Here is a 22,296-nt window from a genome sequence, read left to right as displayed (position 1 = left end):
GGCCTAGTGAGAGCTAGTAATGAGCACACCTGGCAAGCCCTGCAGCTCTTGGCATTAAAACAGCATCTCCAAAAGGAGGAACCCGGGCTTCCTGAAGACACGAATCATCCCAGGGATTGGGAAACAGCAAGTACATGAACCCAAGACACCTACATCTACAGTGAATGACCCAGAAAATGATGATGGGAACATGTCAAAGATGTTGGGGGGGGGGGAGGCGTCTACAGTCCTGGTACTCAGGATCCAGATCAGTTCAGTCAGTCTACATAAGCCAAGTTTCAGGACGCTGAAACCAGACACTGGAGCATCAGAATGAAAAATAGCATGAACAACATCAGGTAAGAGTCCATGCTGACAAAAGTGAAAAGGTCAACCAAGGAGAATGAAACATTACATCTACGTCCTTACTGTAGATGTAACTGAGATTCCAATTCCTTAGGCCCGGTGTCAATTACTTAAAGTTAAATTCAGTTCCTCAATGTCAGTGGACACACTTAAGGACTAATGGACTATGCCTCAGACTCTTAGGATAATGGACAATGTTATCCGAGACTATGAACCACAATTTTGTGAAAATAAGATCTAGAATGGTCTCAAAAACTTAATCTTCCTCCTTTTTGAAACTCTTAAAATTTTGTAATGAAATTGGGAGAATAAAAATTTCACAAGGATAAAGAGAATGAAATGCCACAGACTTTAAAATTAGACAGTGGAATTAGGAGAATGGAAAAAAAGCTGAATCCTAGTCTTGGAAATAGGAAACGTAAGAAAACAACTCAATTTAAGAGACACCCAACAAAATGCCTGCATTGGCATAGTGAGGTGATACTCTAATCAGGGCAACCAATCAAAGGGAGAGACAGGCAGAACTTCCTGAGACAGTTGATTCTAAGCTGTTTCTCCAAAATTATATTCTACTTAAGCAGAAAACAGCTCATTCACTAAAGAACATAAAGGGAGCTCAAAGTGTCACCGACAAAGGAATAAGGTGTGTGACTGTAGTTAAGATAGGGACTCAGTCACAGAGAAAAGGGAAGGAGAGAGAACACAACACCTTTAATCCCAACATTCAGAAGGCAGAGGTAGGTGGATCTCTGTGAGTTCGAGGCCAGTCTGTTCTCCAGAGCAAGTTCTAGGATAGCCAGGACCACAGAGAGAAACCCTGTCTTGAAAAACAAAAATGAACAACAACAACAAAAAATGCCAAAGGGGAAAACTGTCTAGTCCAGGAATTCCAATAGTGGAAACTACTGGAATAGAGAAAATAACCAATGGAGTAATGCAAGAAACCTTCCCAGAATAGAGAACACAAACTGCTAGCCCCTTGGAGCTGCAGAGATGGCTCAGCAGTTAGAGTGCTGGCTGCTCTTCTAGAGGACCCAGGTCCAGTTCCCAGCATCAGCTCAGGCAGCTCACAACCTCCTGTAATTCCAATTCCAGGGAATCTGATGTCCTCTTCTGGTCTCCACCAGCACCTACACCACCACCCAGGAATTAAAAAATAAATATTAAGAAAGAAAGGGGGAACGGAGGGAGGGAAGGGCATCTGCTGAACACTCAACTCTGTGGATAAAAGAACATTCTATCAGCTTCCAGGAAAGAGATAGGGAATTGAGTAAAGGCTTCACTCAAGAATCCCAGGTAGGCATGGTGGTGCATGCCTACAGTTCCTGTACCCAGAAGGCTGAGATAGGAGGATCATATAAGTTTGGGTCCAGCCTGCAATACACACCAAGACCCCGTCTCAACAAAACAAAGGCAATAAATAAAAATAAATCTGATGTTTTTGATATGACCACTAAACAATAAAAGGTAATGTACATGGATGCCAAGACTCCAAATTGAAGCTCTCCACCTAGAAGTCACTATTCAGTATGAGGAAAGTAGGCATTTACATCTGAGAATAATTATTTCCTGTAGGACTTGACACTTTCTTCAGAACTACAGAAACCCAAAGAGTAACAGAGTCGAGTAATGGTGCAGGAGGTAGAAACCATCAGATCCCATCCGAAGGAGCAGAAATGAAAACCACTAGGAAGACAGTGAAATGGCAGATGTCAGTCACGTATGAGGTGGTAATTCCACTTAGGAGCAGATTCACAGTTTAACTCAGAGGGTTGGAAGATGGAGCTCAGTAGTAGAGCACTTTATCCAGAACATGGTACCCTCAGTCCTCAGCACCAAGAAACAAGCAAGAAGACAGAAACCCACATCTGGACTCAAATGATGGCATCACCCATATCCTGGGGCCATGGTATTAGTATACTGTTTACTGGAGTGTAGCATACAGAACAGACTCATATCAGAAATGCAGCTGCATTTTCACTGGTGAGCGTGTCTGAAATAACACGTAGTCTAGACTCAGTAACAGACATTATCCGAACCCTTCACATTCCATTCTGCTAACTACTGCAGCTTACCACGCTGGGCATCCTAGCTCAGGCTGGCTTTCTTTGTGAGTATGCACGTGCACACGTACATAAATGTGTATGTATCATCACTGGCACTACTTTCACAGTCAATGACACAGGACGTTTGGAGTAGTTTACAAGATTGCAAGGGAACTTTGAGGGGTGTTCTGTCCTCCTTATTTCTCTTTTCACAATGCACATGAGGTTACTCTCCAGTCTAGATTAAGTGCCATGAATTCCTTTTAAAAAGTCATTTGTACAGATTCAATGCAATGCTCATCAAAATCCCAGCAAAATTCTTCACAGACCTCGAAAGAATAGTACTTAACCTCATATGGAAAAGCAAAAAACCCAGGATAGCCAAAAAAATCCTGTACAATAAAAGAAATTCTGGAGGTATCACAATCCCTGACTTCAAACTCTCCTACAGAGCTACAGTACTGAAAACAGCCTGGTATTGGCATAAGAACAGACAAGGAGGACCAATGGAACTGAATAGAAGACCTGGATATCAATCCACACATCTTCGAACACCTGATCTTTGACAAGGAAGCAAAAAATATCAAATGGAAAAAAGAAAGCATATTTAACAAGTGGTGCTGGCATAACTGGATATCAACATGTAGAAGAATGAAAATAGATCCTTATCTATCACTATGCACAAAACTCAAGTCCAAATGGATCAAAGACCTCAACATAAAGCCAGCCACACTGAACCTTATAGAAGAGAAAGTGGGAAGTACACTTGAACGCGTTGGCACAGGGAACCACTTCCTAAATATAACCCCAGCAGCACAGACACTGAGAGAAACAATTAATAAATGGGACTTCCTGAAACTGAAAAGTTTCTGTAAAGCAAAGGACATGGTCAACAAGACAAAGCGACAGCCTATAGAATGAGAAAAGATCTTTACTAACCCCACATCAGACAGAGGTCTGATCTCCAAAATATACAAAGAACTTAAGAAATTGGACACCAAAAGAACACATAATCCAATAAAAAAGAAAAGGAGCACAGACCTAAACAGAGAACTCTCAACAGAGGAATCTAAGATGGCTGAAAGACATTAAAAGAAATGTTCAACATCCCTAAGTCATCAGAGAAACGCAAATCAAAACAACTCTGAGATTCTGTCTTACACCTTTAAGAATGGCCAAGATCAGAAACACTGATGATAACTTATGCTGGAGAGGTTGTGGGGAAAAGGGAACACTTCTGCATTGCTGGTGGGAATGCAAGCTGACCCTTTGGATGTCAGTGTGGCGATTTCTCAGAAAATTAGGAAACAACCTTCCTTAAGACCCAGTAATACCACTTTTGGGTATATATCCAAAGGATGCTCAATTGTGCCACATGGACATGTGCTCAACTATGCTCATAACAGCTTTGTTTGTCATAGCGAAAACCTGGAAACAACCTAAATGCCCCTCGACTGAAGAATAGATAAGAAAAATATGGTACATTTACACAACGGAGTACTACACAGCAGAAAAAAATAACGACAGCTTGAATTTTGCAGGCAAATGGAGGGAGCTAGAAAACATTATTTTGAGTGAGGTAACCCAGACACAGAAAGACAATTATCACATGTACTCACTCATAGGTAGTTTTTAAACATAAAGCAAAGAAAAACAGCCTACAAACCACAATCCCAGAGAATTTAGAGAACAACGAGGACACTAAGAGAGACTTACATAGATCTAATCTACATGGGAAATAGAAAGTAGTAAAGTAGAAAAAGACAAGATCTCCTGAGTAAATTGGGAGCATGGGAACCTTAGGGGAGGATTGAAGGGGGAAGGGGAGAGGCAAGGAGGGGAGCAGAGAAAAATGTCGAGCTCAATAAATATCAATTTTAAAAAAAAGTCATTTGTGGGGGGTCGGGCGGTGGTGGTGCACACCTTTAATCCCAGCACTAGGGAAGCAGAGGCAGGTGGATCTCTGTGAGTTCGAGGCCAGTCTGGTCTACAAGAGCTAGTTCCAGGACAAGCTCGAAAGCTACAGAGAAACCCTGTCTCGAAAAAAGCAAAATTCATTTGTGGGGTCAGACGGTGGCAGCAGAATATGCCTCTAATATTGGAACTCCGGAGGCAGGTGGATCTCTGTGAGTTTGAGTCTAGCCTGGTCTACAGAGAAGGGTCCAAGACAGCCAAGGTCTTGAAAAAAGAAACCTTGTCTTGAAAAAAAAAAATCTTTTGCGTGCTAAAGCAACCCTCATGAGCAAAAATGAAGCACCGCCAGTGTTCCTAACACATGTAGAAAACAACTCAGGCATGAGTTAGGGTGCTGTTGGCTTTGGTAAATCTGACACGTTTATTTGTTATGATCGATATATTTATAATATAGAATTTTAATTACTCGTATTTCAACAAGAACTGACACAAAACAGTTATAGAATAATCCTTGATGAAAAGGTTCTAACCAGAAGCTTCTAGGAATCTAATGTTGTATTTATTTCTTCTAGGAGCAGAGGGTGTATTTATTTGTGTATTTATTAAACATGTTAGTTTAATGTACTTTGCCTCCTGGGATTAAAGGTGTGAGCCACCACGCCTAGCTGCATACAGTTTTAATACTGCATTACTGTTTAGTTACTAGGAGATCCTGGTGCACTATTTTTTGTAACTATATCTCATTAGAATTAACTCATAATAAAGAATTTAAAAAGTGACTACACAGTATGTGAGTGTACATATAGTATATATTTTGTCTTTAACCTGAATATAGAATGGAACTAAGAGAATGTGACACAGGTCTAGTTTCTTATCTGGACTTGGCTAGTCTTCCCTGTTCACTGATGAAGTCCCCATGCTCCCTCTAGGACAGAAGACTCTGTTTGACCCAAGGAAGTGTCCTGCTTTGACCTGGGAGCTGGAAGTGGGCCACCGTGAACAGTCACCTTCTGACTACAGCCTACACATTCAACCAATGACAGTTCAGCCAAATCCTGAGTGTTGGGGCCTGAGCTTCCAAGGTCCTTGTGAAAGAACTTCAAAGATTAAGGAGTTCCCAAGGAGGAACTGGGTTGTGCTTCCTTCTCCCAGGAGTGGCATCTAACAGGGTAACTGTCCCTTTTCGTTTTGGAGTGTGTGTGTGTGGGGGAGGCGGGGGTTGAGGCTATCTGCTCCACATTTCCCAACCAGGCAAAGGTGGCTTAGCTTGGAAGTGGTAAGTACTGTGAAGCTGCAGAGAGCAGGAAGTTGTTTAAGACTGTGAAGATGCTTGTGAGAGGGTCTATCTGTTAATGCAAGCACTTAGATCTATGGATGTTTTATCCCTTGCCCCTTTTAATTTTTTCTTTTCTTTTTAAAAAACTCACTATGTAGATCAGGTTGCCTTTCAACACACCCAGCTTATTCTTCTAAGTACATACCCTCTAGACATTCTTTCCAATGCAAGACACATTTGTAAAAAGACCAGCCAAGACTCATGAAAATCTCAACCGACAGCCCAGGTATGAAGAGTAAAGTGGAACATAGACTACAGGTCCTATGCATCTCAACTGACCCTGTGCTGGGTTAAGACACTCTCGGCCTACCTGCTCCCCAAAGGGCCCCACTGGTGCAAACATCTTCAGCATCTCCCACAGGTTAAAACCACACTGTAGGCTTAGCCCATAAGCCAACAACTTCTTTGCTGTGGGACAATGGTCTTGTACCCTGTAAAGATTTGTCACTTGAATTGATTTAATAAAGGCTGATTAGACAGTAGCCAGGCAGGAAGTAGCCTGGGGTGGGGGTGGGGGGACCAGAACAGGAGAATTCTGGAAAGAGGAAAGGCTCAGTCTGCAGTTGTAACCCAGATGGAGAGGAAGCAAGATGAGAATGCCTTGCTGATAAAAGGTACCAAGCCACATGGCTAACACAGACAGACAAGAATTATGAACTAATGTAAGATGTAAGAGTTAATTAACAAGAAAGCATAAGGTAATAGGTCAACCAGTTTATAATTAATGTAGGAGAACTCTGTGTGTTTCTTTGGGATTCAATGACAAGGAACCAGGTGGGACAGAAACCTCTGTCAGCACTTCTTTTCCCTTTCTCACGGCTAGAAACCTGCTGCACTGTTTCACTTGCCCAGCCATCTCTATGGCAAGGTCCTGTGCTAGACTGCTCCCCCTCGCCATGCTCTCACTTGTAAGGCTCAACTCTTGTGAAGACAGAAACGCTCAGGGAGTCTTCCTACTGTCAAGCATGTTCTCTTTGGGTATGTGAATCTGCCTAGAACAAGGGAGTGAGTTTTACTTCTCTACTGTATCTTCGTTCTACCATGCAGATTTCTTTCTCTTGCTGTGGAGGAGAGGGAGCTGTCAGGAAGGTGAAAATCAGATTGAAAGACCAGTCTCAGCATAAGCATATCCACAGCCTCAACACTGGGATTCTCCTGCAAATGTCTTTTTAAAAATTGTTTCTGAGAAATTCTACTGGAATCTGTGAGCAGGTCCTGAAGCCTTCAGCTTTTGTTTTGCTAATGTCATTAGTTCTTTGGCCTATCGCATTTCTCTTTTTCAGAAGCAAGGTTTGGGCATGGCGGCACATGCCTGTAACCCCAGCTTGAGAAGCAGCAAACGTGGGTCTCTGTGAGTTTCAGGCCAGTCAAAGCTACATAGTGAAAACCCCAACAAAACCCCAAACCTCCAAGATGCATAGGAGCTGTCAATGAGAACGCCAAAGCCACTGAGGATCCTCCAAGGTTTGTATTCTAATTGAATTAGGGTCATCTCCCTGATCCCTTCCGGCCCTTCTCCAGTGTGGACAGCAGCCCCATGGGCTCCTCCTCCCAGTCTTCTGCTACAGATTCCTTTTTTCTTTTTTTAAAAAATTTATTTATATTTTGAATAGATGAGTATGTTTCTGTAACTTTTTAAGTCACTAGGGGAGGCACATTTAAAGGGGGTTAAGCTTCCATCGGGTTTCTTTAGGTGTGACACAGCATCCTGTTCTTGCTCCCTTATGCCTTTCCCACCGCAGTGCTTTCTAAAGTGGATTCTCAGAAGAGGCTGATGAATTCATTTTAATCCAGCTGTGATGGTATGTATTTTCACCTCAAAATGTCCAGCAGGGGTTAAAAGATCACTGAAACTGAACCAGGTAGAAGGAAACACAGACTCACTTCATTCAGTCTGGCTCAAGAAAGGAACGTGGGGCTGGAGAGATGGCTCAGCAGTTAAAATAGTGGCTACTGTACTTCCAGAGGACGGGGTTCAGTTCCTAGTACCCTATTATATTACTTATATAATGTATTACCTATATACGGTAATATACAACCATTCATTACTCTAGCTCTGAGGGAGCTTATGCCTGCCTCACTGGATACTAGGTACCCACGCACATGGCACATATACATATGCTTAGGCAAAACATTCATATAAAAGAAAATAAATCGGGGGGAGGAAAAGATGGCTAAAAATAAATACACAACAAAACTAAAACTTCAACAATTATCTAAACATAAGGGGCTAGAGATGGCTCAGCAATTAAGAGTGCTTCTGCTCTTGCAGAGGAGCAGGGCTTGGGTCTACCACTCATATCCAGCAGCTAACAACCAGGGTCACAACTGCCTGTAACTCTAGTTTGGTGGGGAAGGAGATTCCAATATCCTCTGACATCCTCAAACATTTGTACATAGGTGGTGCACCTAAGTTCACAGGTACACATACGCACACATTTAAAAAACTTTTAAACCAATTATCTAAATATAACACCTATTTGTATTTTTATATGAAACAAAACATTTTTTTCCAATTTTGATGAACGTTTGTTTTTCAGATATTCCACTGTGATGGTTAATTTTAGGTGTAAGCTTGAATAGATTAGGGAGTACCCGGACAACTGGTGAAGCATTTTTCTCATGTGACAGTGAAGATGGTATGTCTCTCTGGATAGATGTGTGGGTGTGTCTGCCTGTGAGTGCACACAAATGGAGGACAGAGAACAATGTTAATTTAATTCATTCATTCATGCATTCATTCATTGATTTTGATTTTTTGAGACATGGTTTCTTGGTGTTACAACTCTGGCTGTCCTGGAACTTGCTTTGTAGACCAGGCTGGCCTGGAACTCATCAAGATCCGCCTGCCTCTGCCTCTGGAGTGCTGGGATTAAAGGTGTGCGTCATCACTGTCTGGCTCACCTCGTTGCTAGTCTGTTTTGGAGATAGCCTACGTATCCCTATCACAGAACTCACTGTGTAGACCAGGCTGACCTCAAACTCACAGAGATCTGCCTATCTCTGCCCTCCCATGTGTTGGAATTAAAGGTATATTCCACTTTACTTTTTGAGATGGAGTCTCTCACTGGACCTGGAGTTCACACTGATATGGCTAGGCTAGCAAGGCCCCAGGACCTGCCTGGCTAGTGATCCTGATAGTCCTTAGGCTGAGCTTCCAGGCATGCACTGCTGCATCTTGCTTTTATGTGAGTGCCGGAGAACAAACTGAGGGCCTCATGCTTACATGGCAATCACTTTATCTACTGAGCCACTTCGAAATTTACAATCTACAAATGCTTTATTATTCTATGAAGTCTCCATTCTGGTATCTGCACCTCTATGAGTCTTTAGCTCTTTTCTTTTTTGGTTCTACTTTTTATTTTTAAACACGGGGTCTGACAATGTAGGCCTGCTAGCCTACCCCTAAATTTCCAAGATCCTTCGGCCTCAGTAGCCCATTTCCATACTCCGTAAAATAGAATGACTTAATCCTTTAAATCCAGAGTAATTTAAGTAGATGGAGATACTTATTTATTTTACTGTAATGTCTAATGTAGTTAAAAAAGACTACATTAAGAGGTAAGTTAACCGTATTTCAGACAATCAACAGGTATTAAATATGTTGCAAAAATAAATGAAGCACTGGCTTCAAAATAGGTTAAGAGCTGCTAACTTAGTTTAGGGGACCTCAATCAGAACTTAAAAAAAAAATCTTTAATAGACATGGTTTTTCTGCTTTGTATTGGTTAATATCTGCACACATGGCATCTATTTATTTATTTATTTATGTGTGTATGTTTAGCAGCCGAGTCTTACTCTACAGCTCTGGCTAAGATGGAACTTATCATGTGGCCTTGAAATCACAGAGATCCATCTGCCTCTACTGGGATTCAAAGAACAGATCACCATGCCTGGTCTCAATCAGAACTTCTTTAAAATGGAATAGATTGAAGATATTCAGACCATATTTAAATGTGGTTATTATTTTATAATTTCTACTTTTATTATGTTTATTTTGCAGGCACCATAAAATGTATTTTATGCTACAGATTAAAGTCAAATAATTCTGCAAACTAATATTGAAGTGTCACCCAACTCTAAATGTTTTCTACAGGAACAGACCACACATTCAACGATTCTCCTACATGTTCCCTCACACTTCTGCTTCCAGCACAAAGGTCTCATGTCTGTGATTCATTCCCCATACTCCCAGACCCTCTCGTGTCTTCCACCTTCCCACCTCCTACACAGATGTCTTCTGCAAACCATTCCCTCAGTTGATGGCTTGCCTTTTCTGTCTTAATTAAAAGCAAACCACTGGGTGGTAATGGCGCACACCTACAATCCCAGCACTTGGGAGGCAGAAGCAGGCAGATCTCTGAGATTGATGCCTGTCTGGTCTACAGACTGAGCTTCAAGACAGCCAAGCCAGGGCTACACAGAGTAATCCTGTCTTGAAAATCCAAGAAAGAAAGAAAAAAAGAAAGAAAGAGAGAAAGAAAGAACAAACAAAACCGAAACCTCTCAAACATGATGTTGTTTTTTAGGCATAAAGAAATCCTAAATGCAAACTCAGTTAGGTGTAATCCCAGTTCTTGGAAGGTGGGAGCAGAAGGGTCAAGAGTTCTAGGCCAGTCTTGGCTACATGAACGCCTGTCTCAAAAATTAGAGCAAACAACAAAATCCAAAACTGGCAAAGTGGCTCAGCAGGTAAGGGACTTGTTAGCCCTGACCTAAATTTGATCTTCAGATCCACATGATAAAGAGAATGGACCCTAGAACACTGTATTCTGACCTTTACTCACGTGCCATGCACATGTGCGTATATACACACACAAACAAGTGCACACCAAGAAAGAAATACCAAAAATAAAAGAAAAATTAAAAGTTGGGATCTGGTGAGATAGCTGAGCAAGCAAAGGAGCCGCAGTCAAGCCCGTCAGCCTGAGTTACAACATATGCAAGCTGCTAATCTTCACATGTGTGCTACTGCACGCACACGTGCACACACACACACACACACACGAGATGGCTCGGTAAGGATACATGGAACCCATATAGTAGGAGAACCAACTTCTGCATATTATCCTGGTCAAGAGTTGAGTCATGAGATCTGAATTCTAGGCCTTACTTGGTCACTAACTGGTGGTGATTCAGCCCTTCTGGACCACAGCTGGAAGGAGGGGTGGCAAAGGGAGCAGACAGAGGCTGCAACAATAACTGTTTTCCTATAAATCCAAATCTTCTGTTACTCTACCTTTCTTTGATTTTACCACAGAAAATGACTAAAATAAACTAATTCCCGTAGCTAGAGCTCAGGCTGGACCTAGAGCTTACTGACACAGTCGCTTTGTCGTCTCACTCCAAAAGGTCTGCCACCCTTGTGGCAGGTAGATCTTCTACTGCTGCAGACAAAGCTAAACGGGGTCACTCTCCTCTTCAGTGTTCTCTGCTCCTACCTTCAATCGTGCGCTTATGCATTTTAACTCAAGCTAGAAACCCTGTCTTTCAACTCCTTCCAGAACCCTCATGCCTAATCAATTACCAAACGCATCTATTTGCCTTCCCCAGCTCCATACCCGTTTATCTGACAGCTATTATTCTTTACGGGATGCCCTCAGACACAAAACTTAGAGGGCTTATCTTTTCTCTATATACCAGCAATGTATGAGGTATATTATCTGTATACTCTTGCCAAACATTCATGAATGAAGAAAAGAAATAAAAAGAGGGCATGACTGCTCTAGGCAGGGTGGAGAAGGTTTACTGTAGACATAAAGTAGAGAACAGTAGATATGAGGGTGAGCACAGCCAGACACAGAGGCATCTGGGGAGTTCAGGGTGAAGATGACCAGCCAACTGAGCTGGGCCATGTGAGCAGAGGCAGGAGGGGAGAGAAACAGAGAGGAACCTGAGACAGCGTCAAAAAAGGCACACACACACACACACACACACACACACACACACGGCCAGTGTAGCCAAAATGGCTAGGTTATACAGGAAGAGCAGCCAGGGGAAGGTCAGCTCAGCCCAATCCATGGGCTGGAGAAGTTTAGGGTAGGGGTTGGAGGTATGCCAGTCAAGAAGACCCTGTAACAGGTAAAGACTGAGGGATGCAGGAGGAGAACCTGGCAGCCAGCATCAGCTTTGATGTTAATAGGCACCTCAGCTATCTGACAGAGTTTGAGACCTAACAACCCACAGACATAAGAAAGCAAGGATCATCAAACTTCAGCCTGTGGACCAAATGTGGCCTGACATCTGTTTTCATTTGGCCCGTTAGTTAACAATGGTATTTATATTTTTAAATGACTAGGAAGCTTTAAAAAGAATAATATTTATGGTTATGGGTGTGACAGAGGGTTTGCTTACCATTTCCAGCCTTCGGGTTCAACTCACAAGACAGGCTAAATTAAATAAATGTAGTATTTAACGAGCTTGGAAATTACATGAAATTCAAATTTCAGTGCCTTAAGATTAACTGGCTCTCACAGGCGTGTTCATCTGTTTCTGTATCAACGGTGGTTGCTTTCATTACACAGCCAGAGTGGGGCAGCCATAAATTAGACTCTGTGGCCCACAGAGTCAAATGCACTAGCTGCCCAAACACAGAAGTTTGCTGACCTCCAAATTAAACAGAAATGGACATTGGTTTCAGTTTCTGATAAAATTTGGTCCAAAATTCTGGATTTTTTTTTTAACCATTTCTTATTCATGTGACAGCGGACAAAGAAACCTCCAGCTTCCTAATCTATAACACAGAATTTGCTGAGTGTTTTTGGTTTTATTGATTTAATTTTGCATGAGTGAAGGTTTTCACTCCATATATGTGCTGTGCCATGCATGTGTGCACACGCACACACACAAAAATAAAATTGTAATAAAAATAGGTATAAAATTATGACTGACATGACAAATGGGTCAGCACATGTGAAATTATCAGGCTCGAACAGATACTTAATGATTTTCAGTTTCTCTCCTTCCTGCCTTTCATTTCCACTGCCAAGAACCCGGGTAAAGAAAACGGGCAAGTCCACCAATACTTGGACAGGTGCTGCCACACAAGTCAGCTTCCAGGTTAACCCCTTTGTCCTTGAGCTATGTACCTAGAGTCCTCTGTCCCTTGCTGTGAAATACAAAATCCCTTCTCTATTCCTGTGCTTTCTTCCTGAGAAAGTGCCAATCCCTAGGCTTTGGTGAAGAAGGCTATAAAGTGCTAACCTCCAGTCCTGATTTCTCTTCTCTGAGCAGTTGTGTGGATTTCCCAACCTCTGATTCCTACCAGATGTCTGGACCACTACCACCTTTAATTCAAAATGTCAAAAGCTGAACATGGTTCCCCCCCCTTATGTTCCCAATTTGCTAGAAGAATCTGCTGTTCTTCCAGCACCCTGTGTCTGTCCCTTGCTCTCTTACAATTGAGACTCAATCCTGTCACCTTTCTTTTTGTTCCTGCTGCAGCTGATAAATCAGGCTTTTTTATTTCAAGCTCATTTTAGCAAAAAGCCTTTAAGCATCTCCTTGACAAAGGCCAATCAATCCCTCTCACGCTACCACAAGAATCTTTCTAAAACTTGTCACTTTCCATTGAACCCTGTCTCTGTTTAGTTTTTAAGACAGAGTTTCAAGCAGCCCAGGCTGACTTGGAACTCTCAATACTCCTGCCTCAGTCTCCCTGACTGCTGGGATTATAGCTGTGTGTCACCATGTGTGGTTTACTTAAAACTTTTGGGGCGTAATCAAAGTGACAAAACTGTCCTTAAGTGGCAATTGGAATCCTGCACTTTTATCCACCTTGCTCCCACCTCCATTTCTCCCATGATAAAGACAGAGCCACCTTTCATTCCTGCTGTGCACTCAAACTCACAGACCTTACACCAGCATTTCATCTCTCAGCAATCCTCAGAGAGGCTCCCACGACTATCCCTTTTTACAGAAGAGAACCGGAAGTCTGAATAAGGGAGTCCTTGTTCCCTTTGAAACCTTAGGCAAGTCCATCAACGTCTGTAATACGCTTCACTCCTACTTACTGAGGCACTCAGTTTGCGACACTGGTCTCACTGACCAGCTATCTCCTCTTTCTGTAGCTCGGTTAACTCCACCCAACTCTTCCTATAAAAACACAGAATTTCAAGCAGGGGGTAGGAGTGTGGCACAAGCCTTTGATCCCAACACTCAGAATGTAGAGGCAGAGGATCTCTGAGGTCAGTCTGGTCTACAGAGTGAGTTCCAGGACAGCCAGAACTACACAGAGAAACCCTGTCTCAAAAAACAAAACAAACAAAAAACAACCACAGAAATTTCTCTGTGTCTTGAACTGAAATGACACCCTTTGGGAAATACACTCTCTAATGAACAACACCTTAGTCTACCGCCAGAGCTATGGGTTTGTAGTCAGTTAGCTTTGACACTTTTCATTATCCCAGCCAGACTCCAGCCATCTTCTCTTACATCTGTGGCCCTTCCTGCTTCTGCCATCCACTTGCCCCCTCCAGTGTAAAAACTTCCTCTGTAACTTGGTGCCCATCACCAGAGCCTCAACCTGAGGACCCAATGCTTTGGACTGGAGAGCAGAGGGCAGATTCTCAACGAGCAAGACATATCCCGAGTAGAATGGGAAATCAATCTAGAAGGTCACAACAGTATTTTTCCCTTTAATGAAACAGAAGGAAGAAAACCACGTATTTTTCAAAGGGCCAGTAAGTGCCACTTTGCAAACTCTTGCTTGGGACAGACCGATGCATGTGACTCCATGACTATTGACTCGTAATATAAAAATATGTTTGTTTCCCCATTGAAAGTTAATGAAGACAATCCAATTTTTTTCAAACTAAAATAACTTCATCACAGCAAGGTAAACAAAAAATATAGAGATAAGCTGAAAATACATTTAACATTCTCAAACCAGACATGAAACAATGACTTAAAAACAAGAATGTACAAAGACATTAACTAAATAGCTTAGGAAAAAAATTAATTTAAAGTGAGCAAATGTCATAAGTAGCTATTTTTCAAAAGAATATACAAATGGCCAAAGATACAAGAAAAATACTACAAATTATTAGCAATAAATAAAACGCAAATCAAAACCACAATTATCTATTTCAACAATTGTGGAGCCCATAGAAGTGGCTCTGCTCCTTCTTGACTTAGGGTTAGAGAGTTTTATTTTATTTTATTGAGCTCTACATTTTTCTCTGCTCTTTTCCCTGCCTTCCCCCTCCCCTTCAATCTCTCCCATGGTCCCCATGCCCCCAATTTACTCAGGAGATCTTGGAAGACAACCCAATTCTAGGCTCAAGAGCTCAACATTTAACTAAGGAAGACACATCTTCCACCAACCCTTCCACCTTCTAGAAGAAAAAGAAAAAAGAAAAAAAAAACAGCTAAGACACACTGGGGCTGAGTAAAAAAAAAAAAATCAGACTTAAAATGATACATGTGGGTGACATTTTGCAAAGGTTTCTGGGAGATACTTATGTGAAGGACAGCAGTGGCCAACCACAGCCTCTGTCGTCCATTCACCCAAGACCCTTTGGCTGCAGAGCTACAGAAACACATTTCTAAAACACTCCCAATTAAACTGTCCCCAGGAGGGACATGACAGAAGGGTGTGCAGGACATGGTCAACTGTGCCAACCTCATTTCCTCCCCTTTCCTATGGCAATCGCTGCCCTCCAACCACCAGGCCTCTCTAAAAGTATTCCAAGTTTCAGGACCTGTAGGCCTTGCTGTATGCCCTTCTCCTTAAAATACTCCCTCTCCTTTCCATGTCCTCATTAATTCAGATTTCTCTTTAGGAGCCCATTTTCAGACAGGCCCTCTCTGATACCCTTATTTACAAGGAGTTCTATTTCCTTAACCTGCTTTCTGGTTTCCTAACACCTTCCACCTCCAAATGCTCTACTGTATATTTATTCTTTTATGGTTTATTGCAGAAACCTATGTGGTTTTTTTTGTTTGTTTGTTTTTGTAAAGAACCAGATAGTAATTATTTTCAGTGGTCAACAGAACTACTCAACTGTGCTATTATGGTACAAATGCAGCTGAGATAACATATAATGGCCAGATGTGACTGTTTCCCAATAAAACTTTATTTACAAAACCAGAATGGGCTCATTTGGCCTATGAACTTCTAACACAGTTTGAACATTAAGGGGATAATAAGACCCTCTTGTTTTGTTCAGAACAGACTGATACCAAACATGAAGTCAACAACTGCTTGCAGCATGGGTGAACAGACAGTGGTGAGCTTTCTCCCCTTCTCAGGTGACAATACAACAGTGATTCAAAAAGAATAAGACTAGGGCCAACGGCTTTATTTTTAGTTGGCAAATGATCCCCAGACCATGTGTGTCTGTCACCAGCAGTAATCATGCCCCATTTAAATACTTTGTTCCCTTTTGGGTCCAAGTAGAGACTTGTTAAAATACAAGTTGGGCCCATTCTACAAATTCTCCTCTAGTAGACAAAGCAGAGTCAAAAAATCTAACTTTTCAGCAAATTTTACAACCAAGCATCTACCTTGCATTTCAGGGCTACAACTGCCCCAGATAGTGCGAATCCAACCCCACAGAAAAATCACTAAGGCAGGTGGGTGGCTTTTTTATTTATGTTTGTTAGGTTTTTTTTGGTTTGTTTTTATTTAACTTAATAGCATGATTACTTGGTGGTGGGGATAGGGGGAAGAAGAGACAGGGGTCTGTCTATATAGCTGTGACTGTCTTGGAAATGACTATGTAGACCAGGCTGGCCTCAAACTACGCAGATCTGCCTGCCTCTGCTTCCCAAGCGCTGGGATTAAAGGCATGTGCCCCCACCACTACCCCAGGTTTAACTTCATGATTCCTGGGGGTGCACTTTTTAGATGACATGTCCACTTAGTGATGCCCATACTTGTGATACTTGAATCACACTCAGAAAACCACTGGACAGGGGCTAAAGCAATGACTCAGTTGCTAAGGGCACTGGCTGCTGCTCTTCCAGAGGATAAGGGTTCAATTCCCAGCACCCACATGGCAGCTTACAATTGTCTGCAACTCCAGTTCCAGGGGATCTGACACCCTCACACATATCGATCTCTGTGAGTTCCAGCCTCGCCTGGTCTACAGATGGGAGTTTCAGGACAGCCAGGGCTACACAGAGAAACCTTAACTCAAAACAAAAAAATAAGAGTACCTAGCTAAAGGGTGAGGCAGTAAAAGAAAAGAAACACTAAAACAAAAAAGCACCTAACTACACTTGTAGTATCTTACACTACTGAAAACAAATGTAGTGATCACAGGATGCTCCAGTCACCTGATGGGGCAGAAATGAAAAGGAGGAACCTGGGGAATGCCAGCCGCTTGGCAGAACTGTTTCTGTTTCTTCAGTAAAACAAAGGCAGAAAACATCAAGTTTCTAACAGATGAGGAGCAATGAGGCGGCCCAGTGTTAAGGCACTAGCCAGCAAGCAGGATGGCCTGAGTTCAATCCCCAGCCACCCCGCGGTGAACGGAGACGACAGTCCTCTGACATCAGATAATCTCCACGGCTACCTGCCACAGTGCTCTCTATCAGTGAGCTCTAGCCTGAGCACAGGTATTTTTTAGGCAGGGTCTGTGATTGACAGCAAGCAAGTCTTTTTTTTAAACAAACACCCAACAGGAAGCTACTTGAGATCAGACCTCTGTATAATGTAGTATCTGCAGCCAGGTGGGCAAGGAGACTCTAAGGTCAGCACTTGGATCTCTGAGTTTAGGGTAACCAGCACAGGTGGATCTCTGAGTTTAGGGTAACCTAGTTTACACAGGGTTCCAGGGCAGCCAGGATTATATAGAAACTCTGTCTTAAAAAAAAGAAAAAGAAATCGGCAATAAATTACCAAACCTAGAGAGCTCACCCTGATCTAAGGGCCGATCACCTAAGGTCGGAAGGATGAGGAGTTTGGAGGGATGTTAGTGTGTTGGTGGAGTTTTAATGCTGCTGCTCTGAGGCGTGCACAGCCGTGATCAAATGAATTATAATTAAAACAAAACAACAACAGGGTGACTCCTGCCTGTATCTCTTAGAGTTGGGTTGGAGGAACCAGCGAATTCAAGGCCAGCAGAGAGGCTCACAGTAAGACTGCCTCAAGAAATGCACAAAGATTTAGTTGCTGTTTAGACTGTGGGTTTCTACTGCCAAGATGGCTATGTTTGCTAATGCAAGTTAAAAACATTTTTAATTAAAAAAAAATCCAAAATGTTACTAAATGGCCCAATGAGCAGAAGGCAGTCTACAAAAGTACACTTATGGATAGGATGAAGATTCGACGAACTCACAAATCTCTGCACGAATCTACAGATGAGCTCCGCTGAGATGCAGTACTGCTGATGAAAAGTCAGCAATAAAACACGATACATAAAATGCCCATCAGATTTAAGACTTAAGAAACAAATGTAAAATATCTCATTAATGGTTGGAGATGTCGTTCAGTGGTGGAATATTTGCCTGGACTGCACAAAGTCCTGAGTTCAATTTTCTAGATGTACCAACAAACCAAACCAAAAGACTCATTAATAATTTTTAAGCAAGGTGTGATGAAACAAGCACTCACAAATTTGGGATGGGGTTGCAGGAGGATCTGGAATTCAAGGTCATTTTTGCCTACCAATGAATTTGAGACCAGCCTGAAAGATATGAAACTGGAGTCTTTGGTTTAAAGATTTATTTACTTACTTATTTTGGTTTTTTTGAGACAGTGTTTCTCAGTGTGTGTTCTTGGTGTAACAGTCCTGGCTGTCCTGGAATTCACTCTGTACACTAGGCTGCCCTTGAACTAACAGAGATCAACTGCCTATGCTTCCCTAGCATGGGCCACTACCACCAGCTAATGATTTATTCTTATTGTAGGTGTACGTGCTTTATCTGTATGCATACTCGTGCACCACATGCCTACCTGGTGCCCTCATGGAGTCTATCTTAAACTGTTGAGCTATCATCTCTCCATCCCCTAAAATCAGGTCTTAAAACACATGTGAAACAAAAATACTGCATAATTCTAATGCTGAGAAGCGTATTATAATATTAGGGTATTATTAACTTATTTGTAACATGAGGGGGCCTGCTTGTTGGGGTATCTGTCCCGCCCAGTACCCCACAGCCAGCAAGCCCCAAAGAAAATCACACACAGGACTCCATAAGATTATAAACTGATTGGCACATTAGCTCAGTCTTCTTATTAACTAATTCTTACATCTTACGGTAACCCATAATTCTTATCTGTGTTAGCCATGTGGCTCAGTACCTTTTCAAGTGGGGCAGGTTACATCTTGCTTCTCTGTGGTCTGGGCAAGAATGGAGGAATGGGCTTCCTTCTTCCTAGCCTTCTCCTGTTCTCACTGCCCCACCTCTACCTCCTGTCTGGTTGACCCGCCTATACTTCCTGCCTGGCCAATCAGCGTTTTATTAAAATACATGACTGACAGAATACAGATAATTCTCCTGCACCACTTATTAAAATTAATAGCACCTCATTTAAATGTAGTTACCAGAGAATTTAAGTACACATGTGACATACAAATATAATTCCAGCACTTGGGAAGTTGAGGCAGGAGAACTGCTGCTAAATTTGAGGCCAGCTTAGGTTATCAACAGAGATATACATGTATCTACCCAGTCCTTCTTCTGATCTGTGCCACTACTATGTCTATCCCTAACTACAGCCACACAAACATCATATGAATAACTATCAGAACCTGGAAAGGCCAGCTGATCAGCAGGGTACCTGAACATGAAGACTACCTGCTTCCTTTCCACCATCAAGCCAGAAAAAAAAGACATGTCTACATCAACTCTTACAGTGCATGTCTGCTTTCCTTCAATGTTCTTAGCTCTGCAGAGAGCATCCCAATTGCTTGCACTGCTAAGCATTGCCAGGCACGGGGGGGGGGCATGGACACGACAGGACGGGACACACTGGTGGACCAAGAAGGACAGAAGTAGGGTCTCACTGCTCAGCCCAGCAGTTGTTAGTGACATAAGCAATAGGACTGTACAAAGCCTATAATGCAAAAACTAAGTGCTTTCAACACAAAATTAAACATTTAATCCCTTGAGCTCTTTTCTCACTAAGCATCAACTATGATTACAAACCTATGAGGAATAATCTAACATACTTTCACATATGCAGATGTGCACCGAGACCTCAGAATGCACCACGGTTTAATACTGGAAAGGAAAGAAATGAACTGCTGGGCAGAATCAGACTAGAAATGTAAATGAAAATAAACTTAAAGGAGGAAGGCTCATGCAACTGTTGACAAAATATTAAAATACTTACATGGTTTAACTACCTTGTCATAAAATATAAACTTCAAGATTAATTCCAGCACACTGGAAGAGAGCCCAATAGGAAAGCATTTACTTTCCAAACATGTGTTTTAGACTCACTGAATAGTACCATCTTCTAGCAAGGACCTACACACAAGTTGTGGCAAGCACTGGATGCCTTTGAGTGGCACCAGGGTATGCGTTCCATAAATAATCACCAAAGAAACAACTAAAAGGACTAGCAAATTCAAATACACAGTACAATTAGTGCCAGTTAACCTGAAATCACTTGAAGGTGGTCAATACACCTACTGCTGCAATTTAAGGCTAACCATAACATCTCCAAATGGAATTGATTATTAACCTTAATTACAACTTTTTTCAAACTGCAGCGATAAGAAACATATTCCCATTAAGCATACAGAATGGGTTAACAGGTAGAGTTCCAATTATTTCTCTGTTTCTGACTGGGGCTAAAATAATTACCCTGTATTCCAACACTTGAACAGTTAGGAATCAAAAATGTGCCAAGAAGTCTCTCCCTCCCCTTTTTTAAAATACAGAATCCGTGAACACAAAATGTTCAGAGTTAATCTCAATCTTGCCATTAGGAAAGCAAATTCTGAAACTCACACGAAATATATGTTAATCAGAGTTTTACAACCTAGGAAATCCTCGGTCTGTATTTCCCTAAGAACGCCCTTCCCTCGGTAAAGCACACCCTACAATCCTCCACAAACTTTCTCCACTCCCAAAACACCTCCCCAGGACTTCTACAAGTCACTTCTACAAGCTTCCATTAACCATAGTGAAATAAACTTTTCATCAAGTCGGGTGACTACTTTTTAAAGTAAAACCTGCTGAAGTGAAACAAAGAGCACACAGCCCCCTCCCCCTTCCTAAACCATATGGTAGTATATTCAAGTTAACTTATTTTTCACCAGTTCATCGCCCATCCATCGGCCTTCCAACACTTGTGCCTTTGTGCCGTGGGGCCGAGACCTGAGTGACTCGCAGCCACAGAACCCTAGCGTGTTTTCACGGGGCAGCGCGGAAGTCCAAACGCCCCCCGACCGTAAGGCTGCTGAGGTGGGCAGCGCACGCGGGCGAGGGCCCGGGGCCGGCCGGGAGCGAGTTCCGCTCTGACCGGGTGACGGTGCAGGGAGTTTGCTCGCCGCGGCCGGGCCGTATCCGCCCCGGGAACTTGGCTTACCCGAGCCCAGGGACGCGCCGAGGCCTACCGCGAGCCCGGGCGAGCTCCAGTCGGCGAGGGCTGGCCGAGTCGCGGCGCCTTCCCGCCGGTGGCCCTCAAGCGGGACCGCCGCTCGCCCGCGGTCTCCAGGACACCGGACGCGTCCGCCGGGCCCGGACCCCGCTCCCCTGCCGCGGCCGCACGCCCGCGACCCGGCTCGGCCAGCCGCGCCGGGCTCTTCCGGGAGCCGCCGCAGCTAGGCCGCGCCGGGGCCCCGCGGTTCCCCTCAGCCCGGCCGGCCAGGCCTCGGCGTCCGGTATGCGTCCCGAGAGCCAGGCTCCCGCCGGTAACGGGCCCCGCCGCTTCCCCTCCCCCTCTCCCGCCCCATGACAGTGCAAAGCCTCCGGCCGCCCGGCCACCCCGCCTCCGGCTCCAGGCCCAGCTCAGGGCCGCCGCCGCAAGCCACGGTAGCGGCCGCCGCTCCCGCTCTCGCTCTCTCTTCGGGTTACGGTCGCCTCGGGGCCCCGAGTCCCGCGACTCGGGCCCGGGCCGCGTCCCCGCCGGTACCCCGCTGCCCTCGGCAGCGCCCGGACCCCGGGCGGGGTAGGCCGAGGCCCAGGCGGTGGGGGCGGGGGCTCGGCTCTCACCTTCATGTCGGGACATCCTAGTTCAGACGCTGGCGGCGCGGCCCCTCCCGGGCTCCCGGCTGCAGTGTGCCCCCACCGCGGGCTCCCGGCGCTGCCCGCGCCCAGCCGGCCGACTCCCACTCGACTCCCGGGCTCGGCCGCGGGGGCGGGGTGGGCAGGGGAGCGCTCCCGCGGCGGCGGCGGCGGCGGCGGCGGCGGGGAGGCGGCGCGGGGCGGGAATGGGGCCGGGCCTGGCCGGGGCTGAGCTCCTCCAGGAGGCGGGTCCGACGCGGCCGCGGCTCCGCCGGCGCCCGCCGTGACTCGGTCACTCTTGGGCCCCCGCCGGCTCCCGGCAGCGGCGCGGCGTCCGCAAATCCCGCTCGTCCCCTCCCCCGGCCCGCCCCCCGCCCGTCTCTCGGGCCACCGCCTCCTTCTCCTCTTCCTCCTCTTCCGCCTCCTTCCGCCCGCACGCCAGCCCCGCCTCTCACCGCCCCGAGGCCCCGCGGCCGGCGGGCGACCGTGCTCGGCGGCGACCCGGCCGCGGCCTCGCAGCACCCGAGCCCG

At 44.4% G+C, this 22,296-nt stretch overlaps 1 protein-coding gene across 2 annotated transcripts in view; it reads right to left on the bottom strand.

The window, feature by feature from the left end:
* The window catches only part of Kcmf1 (potassium channel modulatory factor 1), a 54,554-nt gene extending 32,647 nt beyond the window's left edge, over nucleotides 1-21,907 (bottom strand). Inside the window, exon 1 of one of the 2 annotated variants that reach the window (XM_085690684.2) lies at nucleotides 21,754-21,907. In XM_085690684.2, the coding sequence (XP_085546810.2) occupies nucleotides 21,754-21,769 (16 nt within the window). In that variant the 5' untranslated portion in view covers nucleotides 21,770-21,907. Of the gene's footprint in view, nucleotides 1-21,127; nucleotides 21,232-21,753 lie in introns of those variants that run through there. The other variant, XM_085690685.2, reaches the window with a different exon arrangement.
* Between the last annotated feature and the right edge of the window lie 389 nt (nucleotides 21,908-22,296).

Source organism: Myodes glareolus, chromosome 6 (assembly GCF_982192425.1).
Source record: "Myodes glareolus chromosome 6, mMyoGla1.1, whole genome shotgun sequence".
NCBI classification, from domain to species: Eukaryota; Metazoa; Chordata; class Mammalia; order Rodentia; family Cricetidae; genus Myodes; species Myodes glareolus.
Note: the sequence above shows the minus strand (reverse complement) of the source record. Positions and strands in the feature narration are given on the sequence as shown.